This window comes from Taudactylus pleione, unplaced genomic scaffold (assembly GCF_031769625.1).
Source record: "Taudactylus pleione unplaced genomic scaffold, aTauple2 ptg000434l, whole genome shotgun sequence".
NCBI lineage: Eukaryota > Metazoa > Chordata > Amphibia > Anura > Myobatrachidae > Taudactylus > Taudactylus pleione.
Window position 1 is genome coordinate 4,359,472 of NW_028284836.1, and position 23,029 is coordinate 4,382,500.

Consider the following 23,029-nt stretch of genomic DNA (forward strand, 5'->3'; position numbering starts at 1 on the left):
CTGAAGGTTATTTTATACTTTATTTTTAATAATTTGTGCTTTAAACGAGGCTTATGTACATTGAACCATCAAAAAGCAAAAGGTTTCACTATCTTAGACATGCTAAAAAAAATTCTGTATTTCGGAATATTTGGATATGGGAGACTCAACCTGTATGTATAATATACAGATTATGTATGTTTAATATGCATAATGCGCTCCCCCACTGAGAAACGTTAGCAACTCTTTCTTAAAAGAAATACATCTGAAACCAAGACTCAGGTTCATCCTTCTAATCTAGACTGTAAGCTCTACTGCCCCCATCTGTTAAACTGAGTACACATTAGCTCAGTGTTGGCTAACCTTGACACTCCAGTTGTTGTGGAACTATATATCCCAGCATGCCCTGCCACAGTTTTAGCATGCCTTAATAGCAAAACTGTAGCAGTGCATGCTGGGTTATGTAGTTCCATAACAGCTGGAGTGTCAAGGTTAGCCAACACTGCATTAGCTGATGTATTGGATGATTTGCAGAATCGTCTACATCATCACACGTGCACGCTCTATTGCGCACTCCGGGACGCGCCGTTCGTCACAACGTCTAATGTGCACCCAGCTTTACAGTATGTTTGAGCAGTTTTTGTAATCCCCGTCTGATATTCTGTGTTTCTAACTGCCCACAGCTGCGGGTTTTGCGGCGCCATAAACTGGGTACACAGACAATGTATACCCAAGAGTGACATTGCCGGCGATAGGACCCAGCATGTGGCAAGTACATACACACTTGCCGATGTCAGGTTTTATGGTGGGGGTTGCGTGTCATTCTGTAGCATGACATAGTTAGCAACATCCCCCGAGGGCCCTGCAGTAAAGCCAACTGGCGATGTCGCCAACGACCCGTGGGTACACGCATATCATGGGTACACGCTAGATGATATACCTGATATGATGCCCGACCCATGGCATTGGATGACATATCATCTAGTGTGTACCCAGCATTACACATGAATGATAATATTTAGCCACACACTTGTCTGCAGCGGTAATCTTCCGATTGCATTTCCCACTGTGCCCAATAATTACCCTATGGATTCTGCCAAGATCATTCTCGGTCACTGCGGATGGTGCGAGCAGCACTAGCAGCCAATCCTCAGATCTGCAGTATCAGAGGGTTCAAGCCGTCAGAAAATATATTTTAGTTACCCATCTCGGCCTCATCTAAAATTCGGACCGCGGCATAATTTTATGCAGAAACACCTTGTTCCAATTAGAAAAAAAATATCGCCCTAACCAATAAAGACGCCAGTCACGGAGTGTATTATTTATAAAATATATTTCATATCGCCGCGGTATAAACATACAAGTTCACATTTCTTTATTTGTATTACAATTGAAATAATACTTGGAAGACAGCTGAAAAACAAGAAAAAGCTCCGGTAAAATAAGAACTGAGGGGACATGCACATACATATACAACGTAATCCTTACACAAATGAACAATTTTCATCTCATTTTCTAAAAAAAAAAAAATGTAAAAACTGCATAACAATTGTATTTATTGTTGCTGTGAATGTGGTTAGTGTTTATATGCAATTGTGTTGTTAAGTTTACAAAAAAAAACCCCCAAAATAAAAAAATAAAAATTGCCGTAAGAGTATTTTAACCCTTTACCATGTTCATCAACCAAACTACTGCTATAGAATAGGCCGATTCCATGGACCGCTGCTGACCTTAGAAGCAGGTTTATGGAACAATATTGGGCCTGAGAGCAGAGCATTTCTTAAGGTGCATACACACACACAACGATTTTTGGAACGATTATCGATATCGTTCAAAAAAATCGTTCACTTTCTGAGCTAAAACGATGAACGATTATCGTTCATGCGCGTTCACGTTTGTAGTTCAGCAAGGCTGACCAACTGAACGATTTTCATTAAGGGAATATGCAAAAATCGTTTGTAGTTAAAAAAAAAAATCGTTCATTACACTTTAAAAAAATCTGACAGAAAATAGTTCATAAACTCGGTAACAAAATCGTTGTGTGTATATGCAGCTTTAGTTTAATTTTCCCTCCGTATAAGAAGTCAAATATTACTGTACAGGCCGTAAAAACAAGACAGGCTCTCAAATTCACACTTGCTCGGTGTTATGTTTTCTGAACCTTCCCAATTACATTAGAACAAAATGGAGGGTTGTTTGTTACTATAAAGTAGGATTCAGACAACATACTGCATGGGAATCCAGATTGTAAAGTGCTTTAAAAACAAAATTAGTCAGGGCTAGATGTTTGAAGGACATTTGACCATGTGTTGAGATGGAGAGAAGATAAACTTACATTTTACCTACAGTTCTACTGGTCACTGTGGAAAAAATACATCAAGTTCTAAAATGGGGGATCCCAAACTAGTACGTCTTGTGTGTAAAGTAGTTAATTTTATATCTGAATCACGACCAGTGGCAAAGATTTTATAATATGCTAAAAAGTTGAGCCACGACCAAAAAAAAAAAATAATAATTTTTTAAATATTTACAAATATTGAAAAATACCAATGCGCACCAGTGATCATGTAAATCCTCACATTATTCCCACTCAGACACATTATTATATTCCTTTGACCAAAATTTATTTCTGTGCAAATTCTTTTTATCCAAACTACTTGACAAAAAAATGTCAACTTTGCTGGTGTGAGTCTAGGGGGTCAAAAAAAAAAAAAAAAAAAAGAAATATATCTACTATATAAAAATAAATGAGGTCATTCTGTCAAGTGGAAAAAATGGATCATCTAACTGTGAAGGCTTCATTTTGGGGTGAAAATATTGAACATAGAAAGTTGGAGCACGTGCGTTACTATCTTTAGCATAATGCAAGTCCGACATTACACCCACCCGACAGTTCTGCGCATTTTTTTTCCTTTTACACTGGAAGAAGCTGCATTCAGTATTATAGTATAGGGGTTGTAAAGGGTCACTGGTACTGGTTACGAGACATATACGTGCTAAGAATTGGGAATATTTCTCCTCAGGGAGAAAAGAATAAAAAAAAAAACTCTTGGTAATAAATGTTAGCTGCCAAAAAACAGGAAAGAGCCAGAAATATGACGCAATAAACAGGAATCACATTTGAAAAATCGGGCACATTATCTCTACAAAATCAATTAATTTAGCTTCAGGGCAAGTTCACGCAGGGAGCGTTGGCACAGAAGTTTCCGTGTTATGGGTTAAGATGGGCGGTATCCTATAAAATGCTCTAGACAGAAAGTGAAGTAAAATATGGTCAAACTTATTAGCACCGTGTCATGTATAACCAAATGTCTAAATTAACAGTTTTTGCATGAAACTTATTTTTTTTCCACTATTTCTCATAAGGTTCTTCTGAAAGTGCCGTTTTGTTTTTGCTTTACTTAAAATCACTAAGAAAGGGGGTTTAACATTTGAAACCTTATTTTTAACAAATACTCTTATTCTGTGTATGCAGGAACGTATTATATAAAGTGTGGGGTCAAATTCATAGAACTACATTTGTTAAACATGCTTTTACTCCTTTTCATAAAGGTATGCCTTCATATACAAACAATTCCGTGTCAGGGAGAACCCTGCTCCTTCCACTATATAACTCTCAGCCTGTGGCTTCCTGCTGCCTCCACTCCCCTCCTCACATCCTGTCACTGCCCCAGTCACAAGCAGCCTTGTCCTCAGTAACACATCAGTCTTCTCCTGATATACTCTGTGCTGCTGGGGATCCTGCTCCTCCCACTATATAACTCAGTCTGTGGCTTCCTGCTGCCTCCATTCCCCTCCTCACATCATGTCACTGCCCCTGCCACATGCAGCCCTGTCCTCACTAACACATCACTCTTCTCCTGATATACTCTGTGCTGCTGGGGCTCCTTCCACTATATAAATCCCAGTAAGTGGTTCTTGTTGCCTCCACTAACATCAGGTGATTTGTCAGTGTTAATAATCAAAACAAAATGCCACATTGCACCAAGGCAAACGTTAAGATCAAAAATGCTATATATATATAATCTGTACAATTGAATACAGGTGTCACTTATTGTAGCTGCCATAGTATTACAATAAAGTAAGATCTTCCTAAAACCATCTGGGAAAATATATATCATTAATGTAATGGAGTAAACTCCTTTTTTCTCATCTTTGATACAACCACTAGGCAGACACCTACACTGCAATAGGACTATGCACTTCAGAAAAAGCTGCAACCATACTAAAATTGTAATGTATGAAACAAACACAATGCTGACAGCATAAAACTGTTATTTGATACCAGCCAATCAGATAACAGCTTTCATCAGTGTACAGGAAGTCAGAGAAAAGAAAGCAATCAGCTGATTAGTTGCTAGGGGATACACCTTAGAGCTGTACACACTGTACTATGATAACTGACCACTTAGCACTTTAGAAAGTAATTTAATCAACTCCCTCCACATAAAAATATTGTTCATTTATGCACCAAGAACAATACAAAGTTGCTGGTTTTAGGTCAGTTGCGCAGAAGAATGTAATAATTTCATAATAAAATTGTACAACTTGTACGGACAATACTTTTGTAATGTTCCTGTCATGAAATGTAAAGTTGAAACTAAACGAGCTAGTAACTCCTTACTAGCAGCGGTTACATCACAAACCAGTTTATGGTTTGTGAATTTGAAAAAAATAATAATAATAAAAAAAAAATTTGGAACTTTTGATTAGCACCAAGTCACATAACAAAATGGGCTCTGAAGTATTCAAAAAGATTCCAAATATCGCACCTCAAAACCAAGAAAGTCAATTTATGCAGTCTGCTTTTAGCCCTTTCATTGGTCTTGGAAGATTTAAAAAAAAAAAAAAATAATAATAATTATTCAATAAAACATTGAATTTCAGAAACCTTTTTTCCCCTTATGAAAAATCTGAGTGTTAAAATATGAAAAAATGATTACTAAAAAAAAAAAAAATGGTCCCAAAAACAAAACAAAAAAAAATAAAAATGTGGCAGAGAAATTATTTATGAGAGATGATGTGGACAGCTGCTGGTGTTGGAATAATATATATTTTTTAATAATTTTTTTTTATTATTTAGAAGAACTTGTGTACTCTGCAGATCAGAAGAACTGGCCCTTCACAGTTCCATGATGCTCCAGGGCTTCCAGGTCACGGACACTATGGCTTGGACAAGTTGTGTTAAAGGCCAGTATCTGCCGCAGTTTATATTCAAACTGGGTACCAGTAAGGTCTGGAGCATCAAGGGGGTTAGAGAATCATTTTGGGCGGAGCAGTTTGGGAAAGGTTTAGTCAAAAGTAAAAAATAAACTAAAAAAGATAAAGAATTAATATACATCTAAGAAAACACTCCTTGCATATGATCCTGGGTTGCTCCCTCTCCGTGTCCTGTGGTGGGCCTCCTATATTAGGGACTGCCTACCCCCTGGCCTGAGTGGTTTCTTACAATCACAATTAATATCCAGAAAGAATATGTAATCAACGCATGAACACAAGAGAACGATTTAGCTTAGTCACACACTGCCCATGTCGGCAGCATATTATGGAGGACAGAGGACTGAATTGCTACATGATGAACAAAATATTTATTTTCCAGTATAGGCCAGAAACCGCGCCAAGCAGACAAGAGTCATTGCAGAACGGTAAGGATATAAAATGGCAATGTAATATCTATATGGATATTCCAGAAAAACAAAAAGTGCTATATGTAATGCTAGTCCTGGAAAAGCTTAGTAACTGAATACGCAATACCAAGGTTATGAGAAGCACAATCCTAATATGTACAGATACATTCACATTAACTCAATCAAAACGAGGACACAACGGGATTGAGAATCACAAGGTGCATCGTTGCTGTGAGGCCCATTCACACTTGTACAGCGGCAGCGCGCGGGGGGTGGCACAATTCCATCTTCAAACACTTATGGTGGCGCAATGCACCGTTTCATGAATTATCCAAAAGGGATCAAAAATCCAAACAGCCAGGTACATGCTGGCTACACACTATACGACTGCATTCGCCCCACTGGCGTCAACGGTCACTTCTATGGGTTATCCATAGAGTCGCACTATGTACTAGTCAGCGTAATGACATGTACAAATCATCCTGGAAGCCCCGTATCTAGAAAAGGCGATGGCCGCAAGCTTTATTGGACTTTCTCCTGTGAAGGGGTTCTGCTGACGGGACAGGAAGACCACTTCCATTTCTACTGAACATTCTGCGCGCAATTGCGTAGTCCAATTCTCAGTTACCTTGAAGCACCCATTGGCTAAACTCGGCGGAGGATGCCATTTCGCTTCATTGTGGCGTAAATAACATTCCATAGAACAAAACTCATTAAAGATACCTGAAAGATGATAAAAAAAATATTGATTTACCCCGTTTCCACTCTAGTACATGTGGAGTAGGACTTAATGAGAGCCATAAATTATTATTACAAATTTTTGTTTTGTTTTGTTTACAGTCTAGTCTCCCAATCTAAAATACAAATCTGTCCCGTTTGTCATTCGCTGACCGATCACAGCACCAGAAACGACAACCAGTTTGTGAATAGAAATAACAATTTGCTCCCCCAAACCCTTGTTCAGGTAAACAACTGGAATAGTACAACTTTTTATGCCAATCCCAAGAGCCGTTTGATGGACACTGACCACCGTGGGAGCCAACCACCCGGCTTTACTGTTAACACACCTTGCCGCAATAAAAAAAAAATTAAACAGTTGTAAAAGTAGAAGCACAAACACTGTAGCGTATCTAGGACATTTACAGGTGATTTAGGTAAAGCAGACACTATATTACACGAGGACGGGTTATATCGAATCTTAGGAAACTGTAGCAACGAGGGATTTTTTTATAAAGAAGGTCGAACACTTTGGTCCCTGCACGTCCATTTAGCAAAGATAAAAACTAAAAAAACAAAAACAAAAAAACCTTGTCTATTTTAAAAGGAAGAGGGGGGAGCTTAAAAAATCTGGCAAACATACAACATTGTACAGGTGTTGGAATATACATTTCATACAGTCTGTAGTCACCACCGCGTGTTACAAAGAGGCTTTAAATCGCGCCCTTTAGGTGAGGAGGCTGCTACTGTCCACTGCCCAGCACTTGTGCAGGTTCGGCGTTTCGGCGCTTAGTCAAGGAACCTCTGACAAGCTTTTTTCCATCGGCAGGCGGTGCACCACTGGTCCCGGTGTTCGATGCCATAGACCTTACGGCACTTCTTCGCCTCACCGCGAACTTTCCTAAGGGCAAAACAATGGGACAAAAACTGGTCACTGAGCAGCTACAAGAAACAGCGGGAAAGAAAAAAAAAAAAAGAGCAGAAAACAAGTACAAAGCAAACAAAACAATGTATTGGAACACTCAATACTGAACACTATATGCAGCGACAGTTGGGCTGGGATCCACATGGGTTGGTGATTTCTGGACTGTACCCACAGACGAGAACAAGCGTCAACGACAACTAATAAAATGACCCCGGGATCTACATGATGGCCTGGATTAAGAAGGGGCTTAAGGAACATAGGCCACCAAATCTGAAAGTACCAAAGCACATGGGTTATTACTAACGGAGGGGCGGAGGTTATTGCAGAGCGGCCGGGCCCGTCACATTATATACAGTGCCTGCATACACAGTGGATCCCGATTACAGATACACAGTGAAACATGGAGCACTAACCTGCTGCCGTTGGATGCTCGGGGTGGTGAAGCCACGATCAGTTGGGACTGCTGTTGATGTTCACTGAAGCTGAGGGACCGGCTTCTGATCTGCTAGTTTTATGGGAAAACAGGGACAAATAAGAATAGATGATTTAATTCCTCAGTGATGTCCCCATTTTCCAGGGCATGGGTACCATCCTTTGCCATCTAAATGTAGTTCTCCTCACAAATGGGTGGTCTCTACTCAACGTATAGGGTAAGTGCTCACTAAAATACTGTAAGAGCAGCTCTGTAATACATTCTAGGGGCTCGGTACAGTAATTACAGACAGTTTGTTCTTTATTATGCCACCAATCTGATAAAGAACTCAATATAGTGAACCAGTTACGGGTAATGACCATCACCCCTTCATCTACCACCAAATACCACCAGAGCCCTTCACCCAACCAATCACTGTAGCCATAATGCTTCAAATCGAGAGAAGGAACGCCTTCATTCAGCCATTCACACAGCAGACTTACTCACCGGAGAGAGAGTCGGGAGAGCCGATGGGGCGGCCGCCCAGCTGATGCTGGTAAAGATGTGAGGGGAAACTGGGATCTGGATGGAAGGCAGTGCCTAAAGGAAATTAATTACAAACATAACATTTAATAATGAAAAATTACAAACTAAAAAGATTACCTGCCCAACTATGAGTTGCTAGGTGTTTATCATAGTCGCTAATCTTCAAAGCCAGTTACAGTATAGCATTAGAATGTTAGTAGCAGCACAAAGTATTTCAGATAAGCAGACCCTGTCGTCTTTTCCACAGGTAAAAGTTGGAAGAGGGCACTCTAGGAGGGTCCGTATTCAATTGCCGGCGAAAAGCCGTTTTCAGCAAAAAAAAGTTCTCGCCGGTGACGTCATTTCGCCAGGCGAGAACTTTTCCCCGTATTCAATTCCAAAGACTTTTTCGACGGTGCAAAAGTCTGCGCCCTGTAACCAGCAGGTAAGCTGCATCAAAAAAAGTTTAGAAATTACTTTTAGAACACCCCAAAAAAGTACTTTCATTTTAGGGGGTGAAAAAAAAAAAAAAAGCAAAGTTGGGGTACAAACTTAAAAACTAGCGAAATCGACTCCAGGGGGTCCTCCAAGTATGCCCAAGCTATTTTTTGGATTGCAGGTGCTTGCTAAAGGTGTGTTTTTTAAAACGCACTTTAGCGATTCTTAACCATGCTTGCACCCATTTTCATGTATCCCAAAATTGCTGGGACTACTTATTTCTGCCCAAAAAAACCCGCTAGATGCTATTCTTCACCACTTGTGCAAAAACACTAAATAGCACCAATTGAGAGCATTTAAGCACCCCAAATACCTTCAGCAGGGCAATTTGGGGGTATCCATAGTGATCCCCCTTGTCAGTGCATCTTTTGGGAGGTGTCAGGCTGATTTTCCCAAATCTGACAGGTCTTTTCGACGATTTGAGTTTCGCCGGGACGCGTTCTCGCGTCCTTTGCAATTGAATAGGGCGAAAAGCGGTGACCAGCGCGATACTTTTCCGGAGGCAAAACTAGCGATGACGAAAACTCCGGCATGCGAACAGTCTGGGACTTTTGCCGGCAATTGAATACGGGCCTAAGCATCAATCCTGCAAAACCTGTGCAGGGGTCAAAATGTACCTCTATAGAAAACAAAGTTCCTAAAGCCAACTCATTTATTTAAAGAGCCTACCCGCAGCACATAGAGCATGTAGGCTGCGTCTTGTGCAATAGGATTGCAGCAAAACTGCAAATATTAAGGGATTAACAGGATGCCTCCTCATGGGACATCTCGAAGGTAAATCCTGGTGTCAGCAGTAGGTCTGCAAAATTCCCACAGGCTATGCAGGACTCGATCCAAGCATGGTGATTGGGCCAACCAAGCTTGCTGTGGATTTGGTGATCTCTAGGCTGTAGACTCTTGTATATAAAAGCATATATACACTTTGGACTGGACTGTGATTCCCACTGATTACAAATAAAACTCAAATAAGAAGAGAAGACAACAGCGGACTCATGATGGGCAAGTACCTGGTATGCATGATCCGCCTGGATGTGCCAGAAGGACCCTGGAGCAGACTGACTGAGTGCACTGGTCAATGGAGACTCAATAGAGGGCACCTCTAAGGCTTGAGACTCTGGCTTGGGGGTCAAAGGCTGGACGAGAAGTGGGGCGGTGGCCGTGCTGGGACTTTTAGGTGTGCTCTCCACTTCAGCTTCTGCCTTCATCTGGACTTCGGTGTAGTAGAAGTCTTCTTCTCTCTTACGTTGGTCAGAATCTGCGCCATCTCTGTTAAGGGGGACAGAAGACTCTCTTGAGAGAACATACGTCTGATAAACACATAAGCACCCAACACTCCATGCAGCAGATGCCAGAACTTCGCCATCTGGCAAGAGCTTCAATCCTCAACTTCCTAATATTTTAAAATGATTATTCTCACCCAAGATGCTGGGTCTTCACGTGACGCTTAATACCGACAATGGAACGCAGGAGTTTTCCGCAATTTGGCCACAGACACTTGTACATTACTTTCACAGAGTTCTAGAACAGAGCGAGAGAGAGGGGTATATTAACACTTAAAAAAAGAAGGGGGGGGGATTGAAATATAAAAATTGGGTACACTTATGGAAATGTGAAAACAAAAATAGATACCGGAGTGACTGTATAAACTCTATAGATAAATATGGTCTATGGAGGACTAGATTCTTTTGTGGTACCTTTCGTTTCCGTGGGGCGGGTTCGTCCAGAAGTAAGGGATCGGGGTCCGTTTCGAATCCCTCATCCACATGGGAAGCACTGAATACCTCGTTTGAATACTTGGGGCTGGCTTCGGTGTGGGGAGGGGAAGGGGTGGAGGCCCCACACTCCGCACTCCAGTGCCCACTTGTTGTGCTGCTTCCGCTGTCCGACACGTCACCGCTTTCTTTCCACAGGTCACAAGTAACCTGAGCAGCTGGAATAACAGAACGCCATGAATAGAACGCATGAAGCAGCACAATATATCCATTGCTTAAAAATACAAAAACATAAAAAAAAACAGAATAAAAAAAATTTCTATTCGACTCTGCCCAAATATAATAAGGGGGAATGTCATTTACAAAAAATTACAAACAATGTATATATTATTACAAATCTACAGTATATAGAAGCTCAGATTTTTATTTCAAGAAGTTAGAGAAAGGACGAAGGGGAGTCATTTTCTTGCCTGAACAATCTCACCATGTATCACCAGACGGTGACAAAATGTTTTTCGAAAGTAGTTTTTACTTAAGAGAAAAGTTCAATGTCAGTAGGTAGATTGACTAATATTTAGCAGAAGTAAAGAAAATATCTGCAGGATATTAAGAAAATCCAATAGGCACAGCATGGGATGTCTGGCACACGGGTGCAGATTTCTGAAAGAAATATTCTCTCCCCCCCCCTCCCCCTTTTAGAGATTGATTCAGAGCCGCTCGTTCGCTCTGAGCGATGTTCGCACAACTGCGCATGCATATGGGTCGTAATGCGCATGCGCAAACCAGTCATTGCGGTCGGAAATTGTGCGCTCGCAAAACAGCGAGGGGCTGCTAATTTGATGGACAGAATGTACCGTTTGTGGGTGGTAACAGGGGAAGGTGCTTGAAAACGGGGGAGTGGACATCCGAACGCAGGCGTGCCAAACGGTAAAAAGGGCGTTTAATGGGAGTGCATAATTAGTAAAGGAGCGTCATCGACCACGTCACTTGGTTGTCTCTTAGCCTGAACTGCTCGCAGTGATAGCGGTAAGAAAAACCTACCACAAGCACTGCGAGCATTTCAGATGCCTTTCGATGTACCCGATTAATCTAATAAATACCGGAGATGACGTGTGATGCGAACGGCAAAGGGGCGTCTTTACAAAATAGCGAGCGCATTTTTCGTTCGCTCGGACATAGAGGCGTCAACAAACCGCAAAGAGCGAGCGCTCAATTTAAATAGCCGGCCTCTTTTTTGGAACAACCGTCCGCAAATAGCGTCCGGCTCTGAATCAGGCCCACAGTCTGAAGTCCATCGCATGTTCCGTCATGAAATACTTCCATCCACAGCAGAAACTGCAGGTTTGTGTGCTCAAAGACTGACCTTGGGAATACCCCAAACTAACTTAAAACCAAAAAGACCCCCTTTAGAAGACCACTGGAAGTTCTGGAACATAGCTGCACCGATTGGCCGGACCGGCTACCAATTCATTTTACATTCCCCTGGAGTCTGGAAGAAGACTGCAAAGCAAATATAAAAGCCTCCGTCAGCCTCGGGTACTGAAGCCAGCAACAAGGCCCATAGTATAGGATATGTGGTATGGAACCACCGGAGCAGCTCAGCTTCTGCAGCCAGTTCTGTAGGTCCGTACCTGGGATGGGCTCGCAGCTGGGTGGGCTCTGTACAATGGGGCTGCAGGACAGGCTGGTGAGGACCATGGCAGCCATCATCTCATCCATTTCCACAGCATCTGACCTCCTAAAAAAGAATGCACAGAAATATATATGTAATAAGTCCATACGTAATGTATTTATGTGCTGCATTGTATAGTTATATTAGTGCAGCTTTCAGAATGACACTTTATACAATACAGTGGAGTGTCGGCGTGTCGGCAAGATGAAACCGGAGCTTGGGCTGGTTATTCAGCATGGGGGGGGGGGGGGTGGAGCACTCACCGCTTTGGAACGTCGATGCTACGAGACACCGATCTCTGGGCAGCGCTGGAAGACGTCCCGGGGCTGGTGGACAGAGTATGCTCCATGGGCAGGCTCAGGATTCTCTGAGACTCCGCGAGACGGACATCTTCAATCTTCCGGCACAGGTGAAGGCCGAGCTCAAACACGAACAGCTTCACCTCATCATCCACGTGGTTATGCTGTTCCACCAAACCGACGCTTTCCTTGCCGTTGTGTGTAATGAACACCTGCCGGAGAGGAGACAGGCTGAGGTTAGTACGGCGCATTACAGCCTATATACCTTGCTTAAGAATGAGAGAGAAGAGGACTGATATTACCACCCCCAACCACCACAGCACTGAGGGATGGAACCCAGCCCCCCAGCACTGAGGGATGGAACCCAGCCCCCCAGCACTGAGGGATGGAACCCAGCCCCCCAGCACTGAGGGATGGAACCCAGCCCCCCAGCACTGAGGGATGGAACCCAGCCCCCCAGCACTGAGCTATGGAACCCAGCACCCCAGCACTGAGCTATGGACCCCAGCACTGAGCTATGGAACCCAGCACTGAGCTATGGAACCCAGCACCCCAGCACTGAGGGATGGAACCCAGCACCCCAGCACTGAGGGATGGAACCCAGCACTGAGGGATGGAACCCAGCACCCCAGCACTGAGGGATGGAACCCAGCACCACAGCACTGAGGGATGGAACCCAGCACTGAGGGATGGAACCCAGCACCCCAGCACTGAGGGATGGAACCCAGCACCCCAGCACTGAGGGATGGAACCCAGCACCCCAGCACTGAGCTATGGAACCCAGCACCCCAGCACTGAGGGATGGAACCCAGCACTGAGGGATGGAACCCAGCACCCCAGCACTGAGGGATGGAACCCAGCACCCCAGCACTGAGGGATGGAACCCAGCACCCCAGCACTGAGGGATGGAACCCAGCACCCCAGCACTGAGGGATGGAACCCAGCACCCCAGCACTGAGGGATGGAACCCAGCACCCCAGCACTGAGGGATGGAACCCAGCACCCCAGCACTGAGGGATGGAACCCAGCACTGAGGGATGGAACCCAGCACCACAGCACTGAGCTATGGAACCCAGCACCACAGCACTGAGCTATGGAACCCAGCACTACAGCACTGAGCTATGGAAACCAGCACCCAGCACTGAGCTATGGAACCCAGCACCACAGCACTGAGCTATGGAACCCAGCACCACAGCACTGAGGTATAGAACTGCTATGAACCAAACGGTGGCGTTTTCGCTTCCAAGAGTAGCTCCAGCCAATGGAAGACGCTGAACAAGAGACACAACCTTGGTGCAGTTAGCAGTACAGGATGCTCCCTATCTAGGGGGATGACAGCACCGTGGCGATGGGGGATGGTACTCTACTTACAGAGAATGGGACATTAACGGAGCCATATGGTGAGCACAGGGCAGTGTATGAGGTGGACGTGTGGGCTGTAGATCGTCCCAGAGAAACGGGTCTGCTGTACAGGAGGGTTATTCACATTATTATCCTTATGCTACCTGCACTGAGTGATGCTGAATAATTATATACTATAACTCCATATTATCACACATGTGTCTGTACTAAGTTTTAGTTCTGCTTATTTGTGACAACAGACTGATTATTCTTCACGTCATCCTTTTCAAAAGAATACTAGTATAGCGTTACTAATGGCGATGCCATTTACACCGGCTTTTTTTATCTTCTATTCAGATCATCATCAGGCTCCTGCAATCGTGTAATTACTCTGTCAGGTGACCTTTTCTAAACACTAATTACTATCCCCACCGCACCTCCATATCTGTCTCCTGGAAACCCTCGGAGGCGGTATACAGACTAGAATTAGCGGTTGTGTTATAATCCAGCTATCATACACCTGCTGCTATTGATCTCTTGGCAGCGTGTGCTATAAAACGTAGCCCTGTGTCCAATTACACTCAGATGGGAATGGAGGAGAGAAAGATTGGCGTGACGGAGAACGCAGTCAGAAAATGACTCTGTGCCAGGTCGTCTCCCAAATGCGCTGGCAGGCGCCGCTTTTGACCAAAAAGGGATCGGGCCGGGGAGGTAGGATTGGCAGGTGCTTAGCGTGGGCTTACAGGTAACATCTGACATAAGATCTCTACTCACAGACCTGTACGTGCTGCTTTGCCTGCCTCGTACAAAGGGGATTGCGCTGCTAACGGCTTCGCTTATCTTGGGGCACTAGTAACCGGTTAGCACTGCTTTCATTGGCAATCTCGGCTTTAACTTTAGTGGAGATAAATGGTCTGGGTTACCCTTGTCAAAGTCCAACCACTTACACATACCGCCCGTCCTCCTCTACCCTAGCCATACGCTTGGATTACCCATTTCCTTCAAACCCACTCAACCCTTGCATGGTTCTGATGGAATTAAAAAAAAAAAAAGTTTTTTTTTTTTTTTTTTTTAACAGAATAAAGGATTTCCTACACTCAGGACTAAGGGCGGCCTACTTCAGAGTCGTACTCTAATGCCACCGCTGCGTCTGTGCGCGCAGCGGAGTGTGCTAGGATCAGCGGAGCAGAGAGCGCCACCCCAGGCAGGGAAGAGGAACTGCACTGGTTGTGACAGGTGCAGGGTGCTAGAACGAACAGTAACGTCAGCCCAATTCTCCGTAGTCATCCATTATTTACTATAGCAGACGTTCTATAGAAGATTCTTATTCTAAAGAAACCTGCATTTTGGGTTTAGGGGTATTTTAAATTAGATGCTAATGAAAACAAAAACAAAAAAAAAAGTTGAGTGAAAAGCATGATATATGGCTCTCATATCTACTTCCGCCGGAATAAAATAGTTCCTTTTAGGAGAAACCCTATTGGATATCCCAGCCTGTAAGAATCTGTAGCACTTTACAGTTAAGCAGAAACGGACGGATGAGAGAACTCATCGGAAAATCGCAGAACTCTCCAACAATTGCTCCTAAACACCACAACTTCTGTTCCATACAAATCTCAGGGGTCCCATATGTGACTGGCGAAAAGGAGGTTGGAAACCCAGGCAGTCTGGTATAAAAACACAGATCCCATTTACAACGGCAGGGAGTAATGCTCTGCAGCGGTGTCACGCACGTGCCTTCAGTTTAGGAGTATGTGCAAATGGCTTAACGGGATGAATTATCTAAAGTAGCTGAAAAATTGTGCAGGGTTTGTTTAGCAGATCTCCCTATATAAACATTAGCACAGAAATACACAATGTCTAATTGATGAATAAGAGTTTTGGCAAATTGTTGTAAACTCATCTACTGCCTCCAGGTAAAACAAATAAGCGATCAGTCAAGAGGTTTTCAACCCAATGGTCGTCTTGAGAGTTCAGCTGATCTGCATGAAGCGAGTCCGATTGTCTGTGCCCCCTGCCACAGTGGTTTAGGTTTTTTCTTCAAGATGACTTTTGGCAATGACCAATTCTCCTTGGTTTGTTTCTTCTGCTGCTACGAATGATGTATAATTCTGCATAGTGTCATGTCACTACCATAGCAACCAGTGTCACATAATTCAGTCAGCAGAGATGCTTTAGAATGCCCCCCTGAGCTCTAATTTTAAAGAGACCCCATTGGGAAATGACCCCCCCTTTTTAAACTTTTTGCCCGCTTCTAACCCCCTCAGCTGCTCATTTGTTGGATAAAACAGGGAGCGTATATCGATATTCGTCCAACTCTAGATGACAGGAGAAGTGCATTGTGGGACAGAGACCAAAGCCAATGATACTCTAGGCAAGATAATCTACAACAGTACTAATAATGCTTTAATAGGAGCTCGGCACTACCCAGCAACATTAAAATGGTTATCATCAGTATACATGGGAGATGTATGTATATTATTAATGAAGTGTAAACATTGGATAGCGATAGCCCATGTCACCATACTAATAGGTAAAGTATGTGTTGTTTTGTGTCAGGCATCACCTAGATGAACTGGGAGAAGCAGACATCTGGGTAGAAATTAAAATAAATGATAACCCTTAATTTTAAAGTACACTTGTCCTCTACTCATGGTCCAGCCTGCCATTTTGTGGTCTGAACAAATACTGTGCTGCAGGGTTAGGCATATTGGCCACCTAACAAAATGGCTGCCTCTGTTGTGTATTGTTGACCTGCGCACTTTAAAGCCTCTGGAGCTCCGGCTTGGGGTATTAGGGAAATACTTTATGTAAATGGCAGACAGATACGAGTCCCTCTTATATATCATAGCTTCGACTATGGTTATTCTACAATAAATGAACAAAAATAAATAATAATCTAAAACGTTTCCATTCCCCCCCCCCCCCCCTTCTTAAAACATTGATAAAGACCCGTACTACCACCAGGGGTCACTGTGGCAGAGCTGTCCTCGGTCTAAGTCTCTGTAGAGATACGGACGTGTTGACCCTTGCTCTCCCACCAGTGCCAGTCAGACCCGCAAAAGATAGTGCTCAGAGAGGGTCGTTACATTTCTGTGGCATTAGGGAACAGGAGCACAGGCAGAAATATTACATCTATGACACAGTAAGAGCTCTTCTAGACAGAAACGCTTGCATTGTACCTCTTGGAACATGGTAAATGGAAACTCTTTGTCTGAACAAACTCAGGAGGTATGAGATTCAAACCTGGCAGGGCATGCTGGAACTTTGCTGGAACTTTGTGATCCACAAAGTGTAGAGAGTTTTCGGGACACCCGCGCCTGTCTCATGCTGACAGACAGAACGCCGCCACCTCCCCCAGCCACCGCAATTAACGTCGTACCCTCTGATGTGCAAAAACAACGCAAGGTATGCCCGATCCAACAAGTCCATAGGCAAGACTCTGCTACTGTGCTGGTCTTATTCGCGCTCCCCTGCGCGCGATAATAATTCCCGTGGCCATACATAGCGCACACTGTATTTTGCACGCAGAGATGACACTTAATTCTACTGGTCTAGAGCTATTATGTTACAGAGATCTCATGCACAACGCTCCTAAATATCATGTAGCAGCAGCAATAAATAGCTCTGATCTATGGAAAGTATAGTAACTCTCCAGGTTCTCTGAGGTCAGTAGGAGCACCTATGGCTGGCTCGATAGTCACTGTGGTCATTAAGGCCACATGAGATATGTTTAAGAGTTGGATTAGTACCCAGGACCACCACCGCTGATGGGGACTCACAGGACAGACCAAAAGCTAAAGCTGCACACACACACACACAACCATTTTGTTACCAACGATTTTCGGAACGATTTTATGAACGATTTTCTGTCCAGATTTTTTAAAGTGTAATGAACGATTTTCTTTGAACTACAAACGATTTTTGCATATTAACTTAATGAAAATCGTTGCGTTGACAAGTCTGAGTGAACTACAAACGTGAACGCGCATGAATGATAATCGTTCCGACTCAGAAAGTGAATGATTTTTTTCAAACGATGATCGTTAAACGATAATCGTTCAAAAAATCGTTGTGTGTGTGTATGCAGCTTTAAACTTTGATAAAAAAGCAAAAGTAAAAAAGTGAAACCAGGAAAGATCTGTTCCAATAAAAAGTAACAAAAATCCCCCCTTAAAAAAAAAAAAGTTTGGCGCAGGGAGTAATTTAGCAGCCATTGCTAACGAAACAAGAAAGCAGACGGTAAAGATGACCACGACGGAGAGCTAAGCAGGAGACGTCCTTCCCAAAAATCAGCAGCAAATACAGATTTATCATGTGATTTTTTTTTTTTCTTTATCATTTTGTTTGTAGCCAGAAACATGTGACCGTAATCAGCTGACTTGCAGGGACGTCCCCTGGTATCGTGCGTCCTGCAGTAACGCGGGGCAACACAGGACACGGTCACACGGTCATACCTTCTGCCCAGGGTGCAGCTTGAAGCGACTGGTGGGCGAATGTGCCGAGGGGCACGCGCTCTCCTCTAGGCACTCTCTGAGGCATCCGTTCTCGTAGGCTCCAAGGTGAGCCACCCCAGCAGGGTCTCCCGGCCCCTCCACCAACATGCCGTCCGCGGATATACTTGGGGTGCAGACTCTGGCACCAAGCAGTGACCTCTTGCCGAGACGTTTAGACAGTATGCTGGCCATTTTAGCTATAAAACAAAAGATACAACACTGAATCATTAGTTATTCCAACGCCATAGACATATAGACGTGATCTGAATAGAATATGGTTACGCCAGGCGCTGTTCAGAAGGGATCTGAAAACGTTGTGTCATACAGTAATATAACCACTAAGGGGCGCTACTTTATTGGCTCCTGTAGTTTGTTATATGTATTTCTGCAGTTAAACACTACAATGCGGCACATCACATGGAAACAGGCTGTTCTTGCTAACAAGCTGGTCTTTATTTTATCTTCACACTCAAGTTCCCATCTTGCATCCACATGGAATATTCTATATTTATTTTGATTAACTAAATGTTTCCTTAAGCAGCATTCACACAGATGTAAACCCTATATTGGAAGATTCCTTCAGTGGACTTTACCCCTGGCCTTAGGAGGTGTAATATTTGCACATCGAGTCATATTCAATGTAGGAGGCAGCACAAGGGGAAGACCCAAAACAAGTCAGTGGGAGGAATGACGCTTAGCTGCGACCTACTGAGCGAGCATTAAGCTAGGACACAAGGGAGCCAGCGATAAAATAAGCCACAGTCCACTAGTGCATCTATTACAGCTGAGGTGATAAATATTTTTCACCCAAATTTGCAAATGTTAAAATAAATATTTTTACGTGAATTTACTAAAATAATCTCGCCAGGAAATGGGCTCCAATAAGAGTCAGTCTTGGCGGAAAAGCTGGAAGCAGTGTGATAGCGTAACGCCATCACGGCCGCCGGCTGGCGCATGCGTCACCCGGGCAGACAGAAATATTTGCAAAATTAGTAGCCCATAAGCTACTATAGGAGATGGCGTTATCGGCAGCCCTATAGAAACCTATGAATCTATGGGGATGGGAGCAGCGTTCTATGGAACATTGGGGGGGGGGGGGGATACTTAATATTTCCATATATCCCCCAAAATTGGGGGATTTCGAGGAATAGTCCATACACATTATTTGATACATAGGCCCCTTGGAGAGAGTAAAGCTGCCCATCCACTTGCAGACCGCAAAACGACTGCACGATTAGGACATTGTCAGTCAGTCGTTCAGTGTAGGAACATCAATCATCTGCAAACATGCTGAGCCTGACGTTATCGTCAGCTTGTCCAGCATGTTTGCCCGACGGTAGATGTCTAAACGATCAGCAGGAGCGCGCATCGCTGGTCGTTTTAGACATTTTTGTAAACGATTTTGCAAACGATTTATGAACGATAACGATATTGTTCAACTTAATCGTCTAGTGGATGGGCACCTCAATGGTTGCACACAAGCTTCATAGACAAAAAAAACATGTAAACAGTAATTCCAATAAAAAAAAAAAAAAAAACACAGAAATTGATAATTAAAAAACAAACAAAACAAAAGTAATAAAATGTGGTAGGGAGAACAGATCTTAAAGTTTTTTTGTTTTTTTATTAAATGGTTACAAAACACAAACCTAACTTTAAATGTCCAGAACGTTATCACAGTATACTGTCCCTTTAAACAGCAAATGACCATCACAACTCATAAGAGTTGCAAACATTCCCCAGGAATTTTTCTCTGCAGCGATTGGAAGCAGCTTTTTCCTAGTCTTTTTTTTGGGGGGTGGAGTTGGGGGGGGGGGGGGGGGGGGCGGGAACCAAAATACAAACTAGTGACATCACAGCGGCACAAAACAAGCTTTGCGCCTGTAGCCTCAGTGATGTCGCTCGTTTACAAATAACCGGCAGGTACACTTTAAGAAATCGTCTGCCAGAATGGACGTGCAGAAGAGACGGGGGCCGAAATAGAGCTTCTCCCTGAGGTCAGCCCACAAGCGAGGCGACGGCGAGGTTAGGCAAAGCCGGCTCACGTTAGTGTCCAAACGTAAATCCTGTTTGCACCACGCAGGCTTACCATCAGCGTTATTACATAGCGGCAGAGAGGTCGGCATGCATGACCGGGCAGACATGTCAGGCATTTGTTAGAAAGTGCAATAGGCCGGCAGGACAGACATGTGACAGCTGAATATTCTCAGGGCACAGGAAAGGGAAGAACATTTTGTAGCAAAACATTGACCTATTTAGTGCTAAAAGGCCGACTCCAATGTATGTCAGCCTAGTACGAGGAGGCTTTGCAGTCGCTGGGGTTAAAATCCATTAACGTCGCGAATCACCTGACCTGCAGCACAACGAATACTAACATTTTATAGACCGGTGATATGTAAATATTTGCATTCACATTGCGGCCACAGCCTGACATAAGTACGCCCACTTCCCCTTACTCACATCCGTATAGGGCAAAACAATCGGTAACATCGGACACATACGCACACTTGCACAAGCCCTGACCTTACTCAGAAATTGCTACCAGCGACACACGCTATCAGTGTTATGGCTGCTTATAGCCACGCAGTGGATAATTTATGCACACCCCTGCAACATCGTCCCAACGCACTGGCACGCCTGCGCTCTCGCCCGACCAACCCCCTCCGCCCCGTCACCACCCCCAAATTGCACTTCCTGTCAATCACTCAGCCATGGGTCTCAGTAGCCTCTGCGATCGCAGTTCTGAACGCAATAGCTAGTTCGCGCACGCACACTTCTATGCATCCGCAGAAAGCAACAATCGTCTGACTGCGTATTAGCAATTGCGTTCCTTGCTGAATCAGGCCCAATGTTTGTGGTTCGTTAAATGAAGCTACGTTACACTATGGTCTCATATGATTGTAACAAAAACATTAATGCGAGATTAGGGCAGGACGGTTCTAGACGACTTTACTAGTCAATGTTGATAATATTCAGTGATCTTCAAAAATGTCAAATGTAATAATTAAAAAAAAACAAAAAAACCCCCACTGACCAATGGAAGAAGACGTTCAAATAGATTGCGAGCTCTGCAGTCACACCAAAAGCAGAGTGGTTAGGAAGTCGGGCCTGTCAGCATTAGAGAGTGAAAGCGTTAGCATGCCAGGCTGCGGGTGTGGCAAGGAGCGGTCCGGAGACCGGGCTAGCAGAAGGGGTGTGATACCAGATAAGGTTAGACATCTTCAGCTTTTCACAATTACAATCCATCATTATAATAAAAATAAAATCAAAGAAAATAAATAAAAAAAATCATGTTTCTGCCCGGTTTCCAACGTGAGGAGAACGTAGTAACCACCACACTACAGAAACCAAGACGGAGCAGCGGGCGCCAACCAAATCCATCCCAATGGCTACATCCTATCACCCGCAGGCCGGAGGTCTAGGCATGCGCAGGGAGAGGTGCACGCTACACCTAAGGTGATTAAGGCATTGCTGTGTCTAAGGGAATTTACATCCACATGCTTAGCATAATGCTGTGAGACCATATAATGGATGACCCGGGGTGAATAACTTCTAGTTTGTAGAAATAGTAGCAACAACAAACAGCTTTCTAGTTCCATCAGATACAATCAGAGGCTCCACGCTGAGGCCTGACATCTTATTCCACCTCGGCAGAATAAACACCAACGGCAGCTACCACCAGCTAATTCATGGAACAAGTCTGAACTGCAAACAATCCAGTTATCATGGAGCAATGAATCTGCCAATGCACCCTGCTCTGTTACAGCGGAGCCAGCCGAGGCTAGGTAAGGCCGTCGCAATACATCCATGCCACCCGACAATATGTCATGCAATGCACAGCTGGAATCCTGGATAACAATGATAAATCAAAAATCACACATTTATCGGGAATATTAACCAGAGTTACAAGAACTTCACATACACGATATCCGCCATCTGTACATTGCATAATGCATCGTAGCCAGCGACCTCAGCAATCCTGCACAGAACCAGGGGGCATCAGACATTGTGGTTCTGGCAATAATTTATGATACATCATATCTCTTGCAAATTGCTATAAAGTAACACTGTGGTCAGTGTCTTTACTAAAATAAGACTATTCTGGCCACCTAGCAACAATGTCTCTGAACACTAATATGCCCATTTCTAGTAACAGCAGCCCTCCCAGGACAGAGCTGTGGGCACTGTACAGCCCCGCCGTCTCACAGGCACTGTACAGCCCCGCCGTCTCACAGGCACTGTACAGCCCCGCCGTCTCACAGGCACTGTACAGCCCCGCCGTATCACAGGCACTGTACAGCCCCGCCGTATCACAGGCACTGTACAGCCCCGCCGTATCACAGGCACTGTACAGCCCCGCCGTATCACAGGCACTGTACAGCCCCGCCGTATCACAGGCACTGTACAGCCCCCCTAAATCACAGGCACTGTACAGCCCTCTACATAACACAGGGGTAGGCAAACTGTGACACTACACATTTCAGCATGCCCTGCTACAGTTTTAGCATGCATAACAGTAAACCGTGACAGGGCTTGCTGGGATATGTAGTTCTGCAGCAGCTGGAGTGCCACAGGTTGCCAACCCCTTATATAAAAACACACTGTACACAGTGACACCACCATTGCAGGCTGGGCTGTGTATATTGTACAGTTCAGCATCACTATATAACACACACACACATACTATACAGTGCTATCACCATTGCAGGCCGAGCTGTGTACACTGTACAGCATCACTATATAACACACACACACACTATACAGTGCTATCACCATTGCAAGCCGAGTGGTGTACACTGTACAGCATCACTATATAACACACACAC

General features: G+C 44.1%; 1 protein-coding gene across 4 annotated transcripts in view; it reads right to left on the reverse strand.

Annotated features, from left to right (window-relative positions):
- Positions 1-1,295: 1,295 nt before the first annotated feature.
- The window catches only part of ZNF395 (zinc finger protein 395), a 25,175-nt gene continuing 3,441 nt past the window's right edge, over positions 1,296-23,029 (reverse strand). For 2 of the 4 annotated variants that reach the window (XM_088447562.1, XM_088447561.1), the window contains exons 2-10: positions 18,165-18,400; positions 12,331-12,578; positions 12,027-12,133; positions 10,378-10,613; positions 10,101-10,201; positions 9,691-9,949; positions 8,168-8,260; positions 7,662-7,753; positions 1,296-7,224 (exon numbers count right to left, since the gene is read on the reverse strand). In XM_088447562.1, coding sequence (XP_088303688.1) covers positions 7,113-7,224; positions 7,662-7,753; positions 8,168-8,260; positions 9,691-9,949; positions 10,101-10,201; positions 10,378-10,613; positions 12,027-12,133; positions 12,331-12,578; positions 18,165-18,395 — 1,479 coding nt within the window. In that variant the 5' untranslated portion in view covers positions 18,396-18,400 and the 3' untranslated portion in view covers positions 1,296-7,112. Of the gene's footprint in view, positions 7,225-7,661; positions 7,754-8,163; positions 8,261-9,690; positions 9,950-10,100; positions 10,202-10,377; positions 10,614-12,026; positions 12,134-12,330; positions 12,579-18,164; positions 18,401-23,029 lie in introns of all 4 variants that reach the window. The other 2 variants (XM_088447563.1, XR_015869830.1) reach the window with 2 other exon arrangements.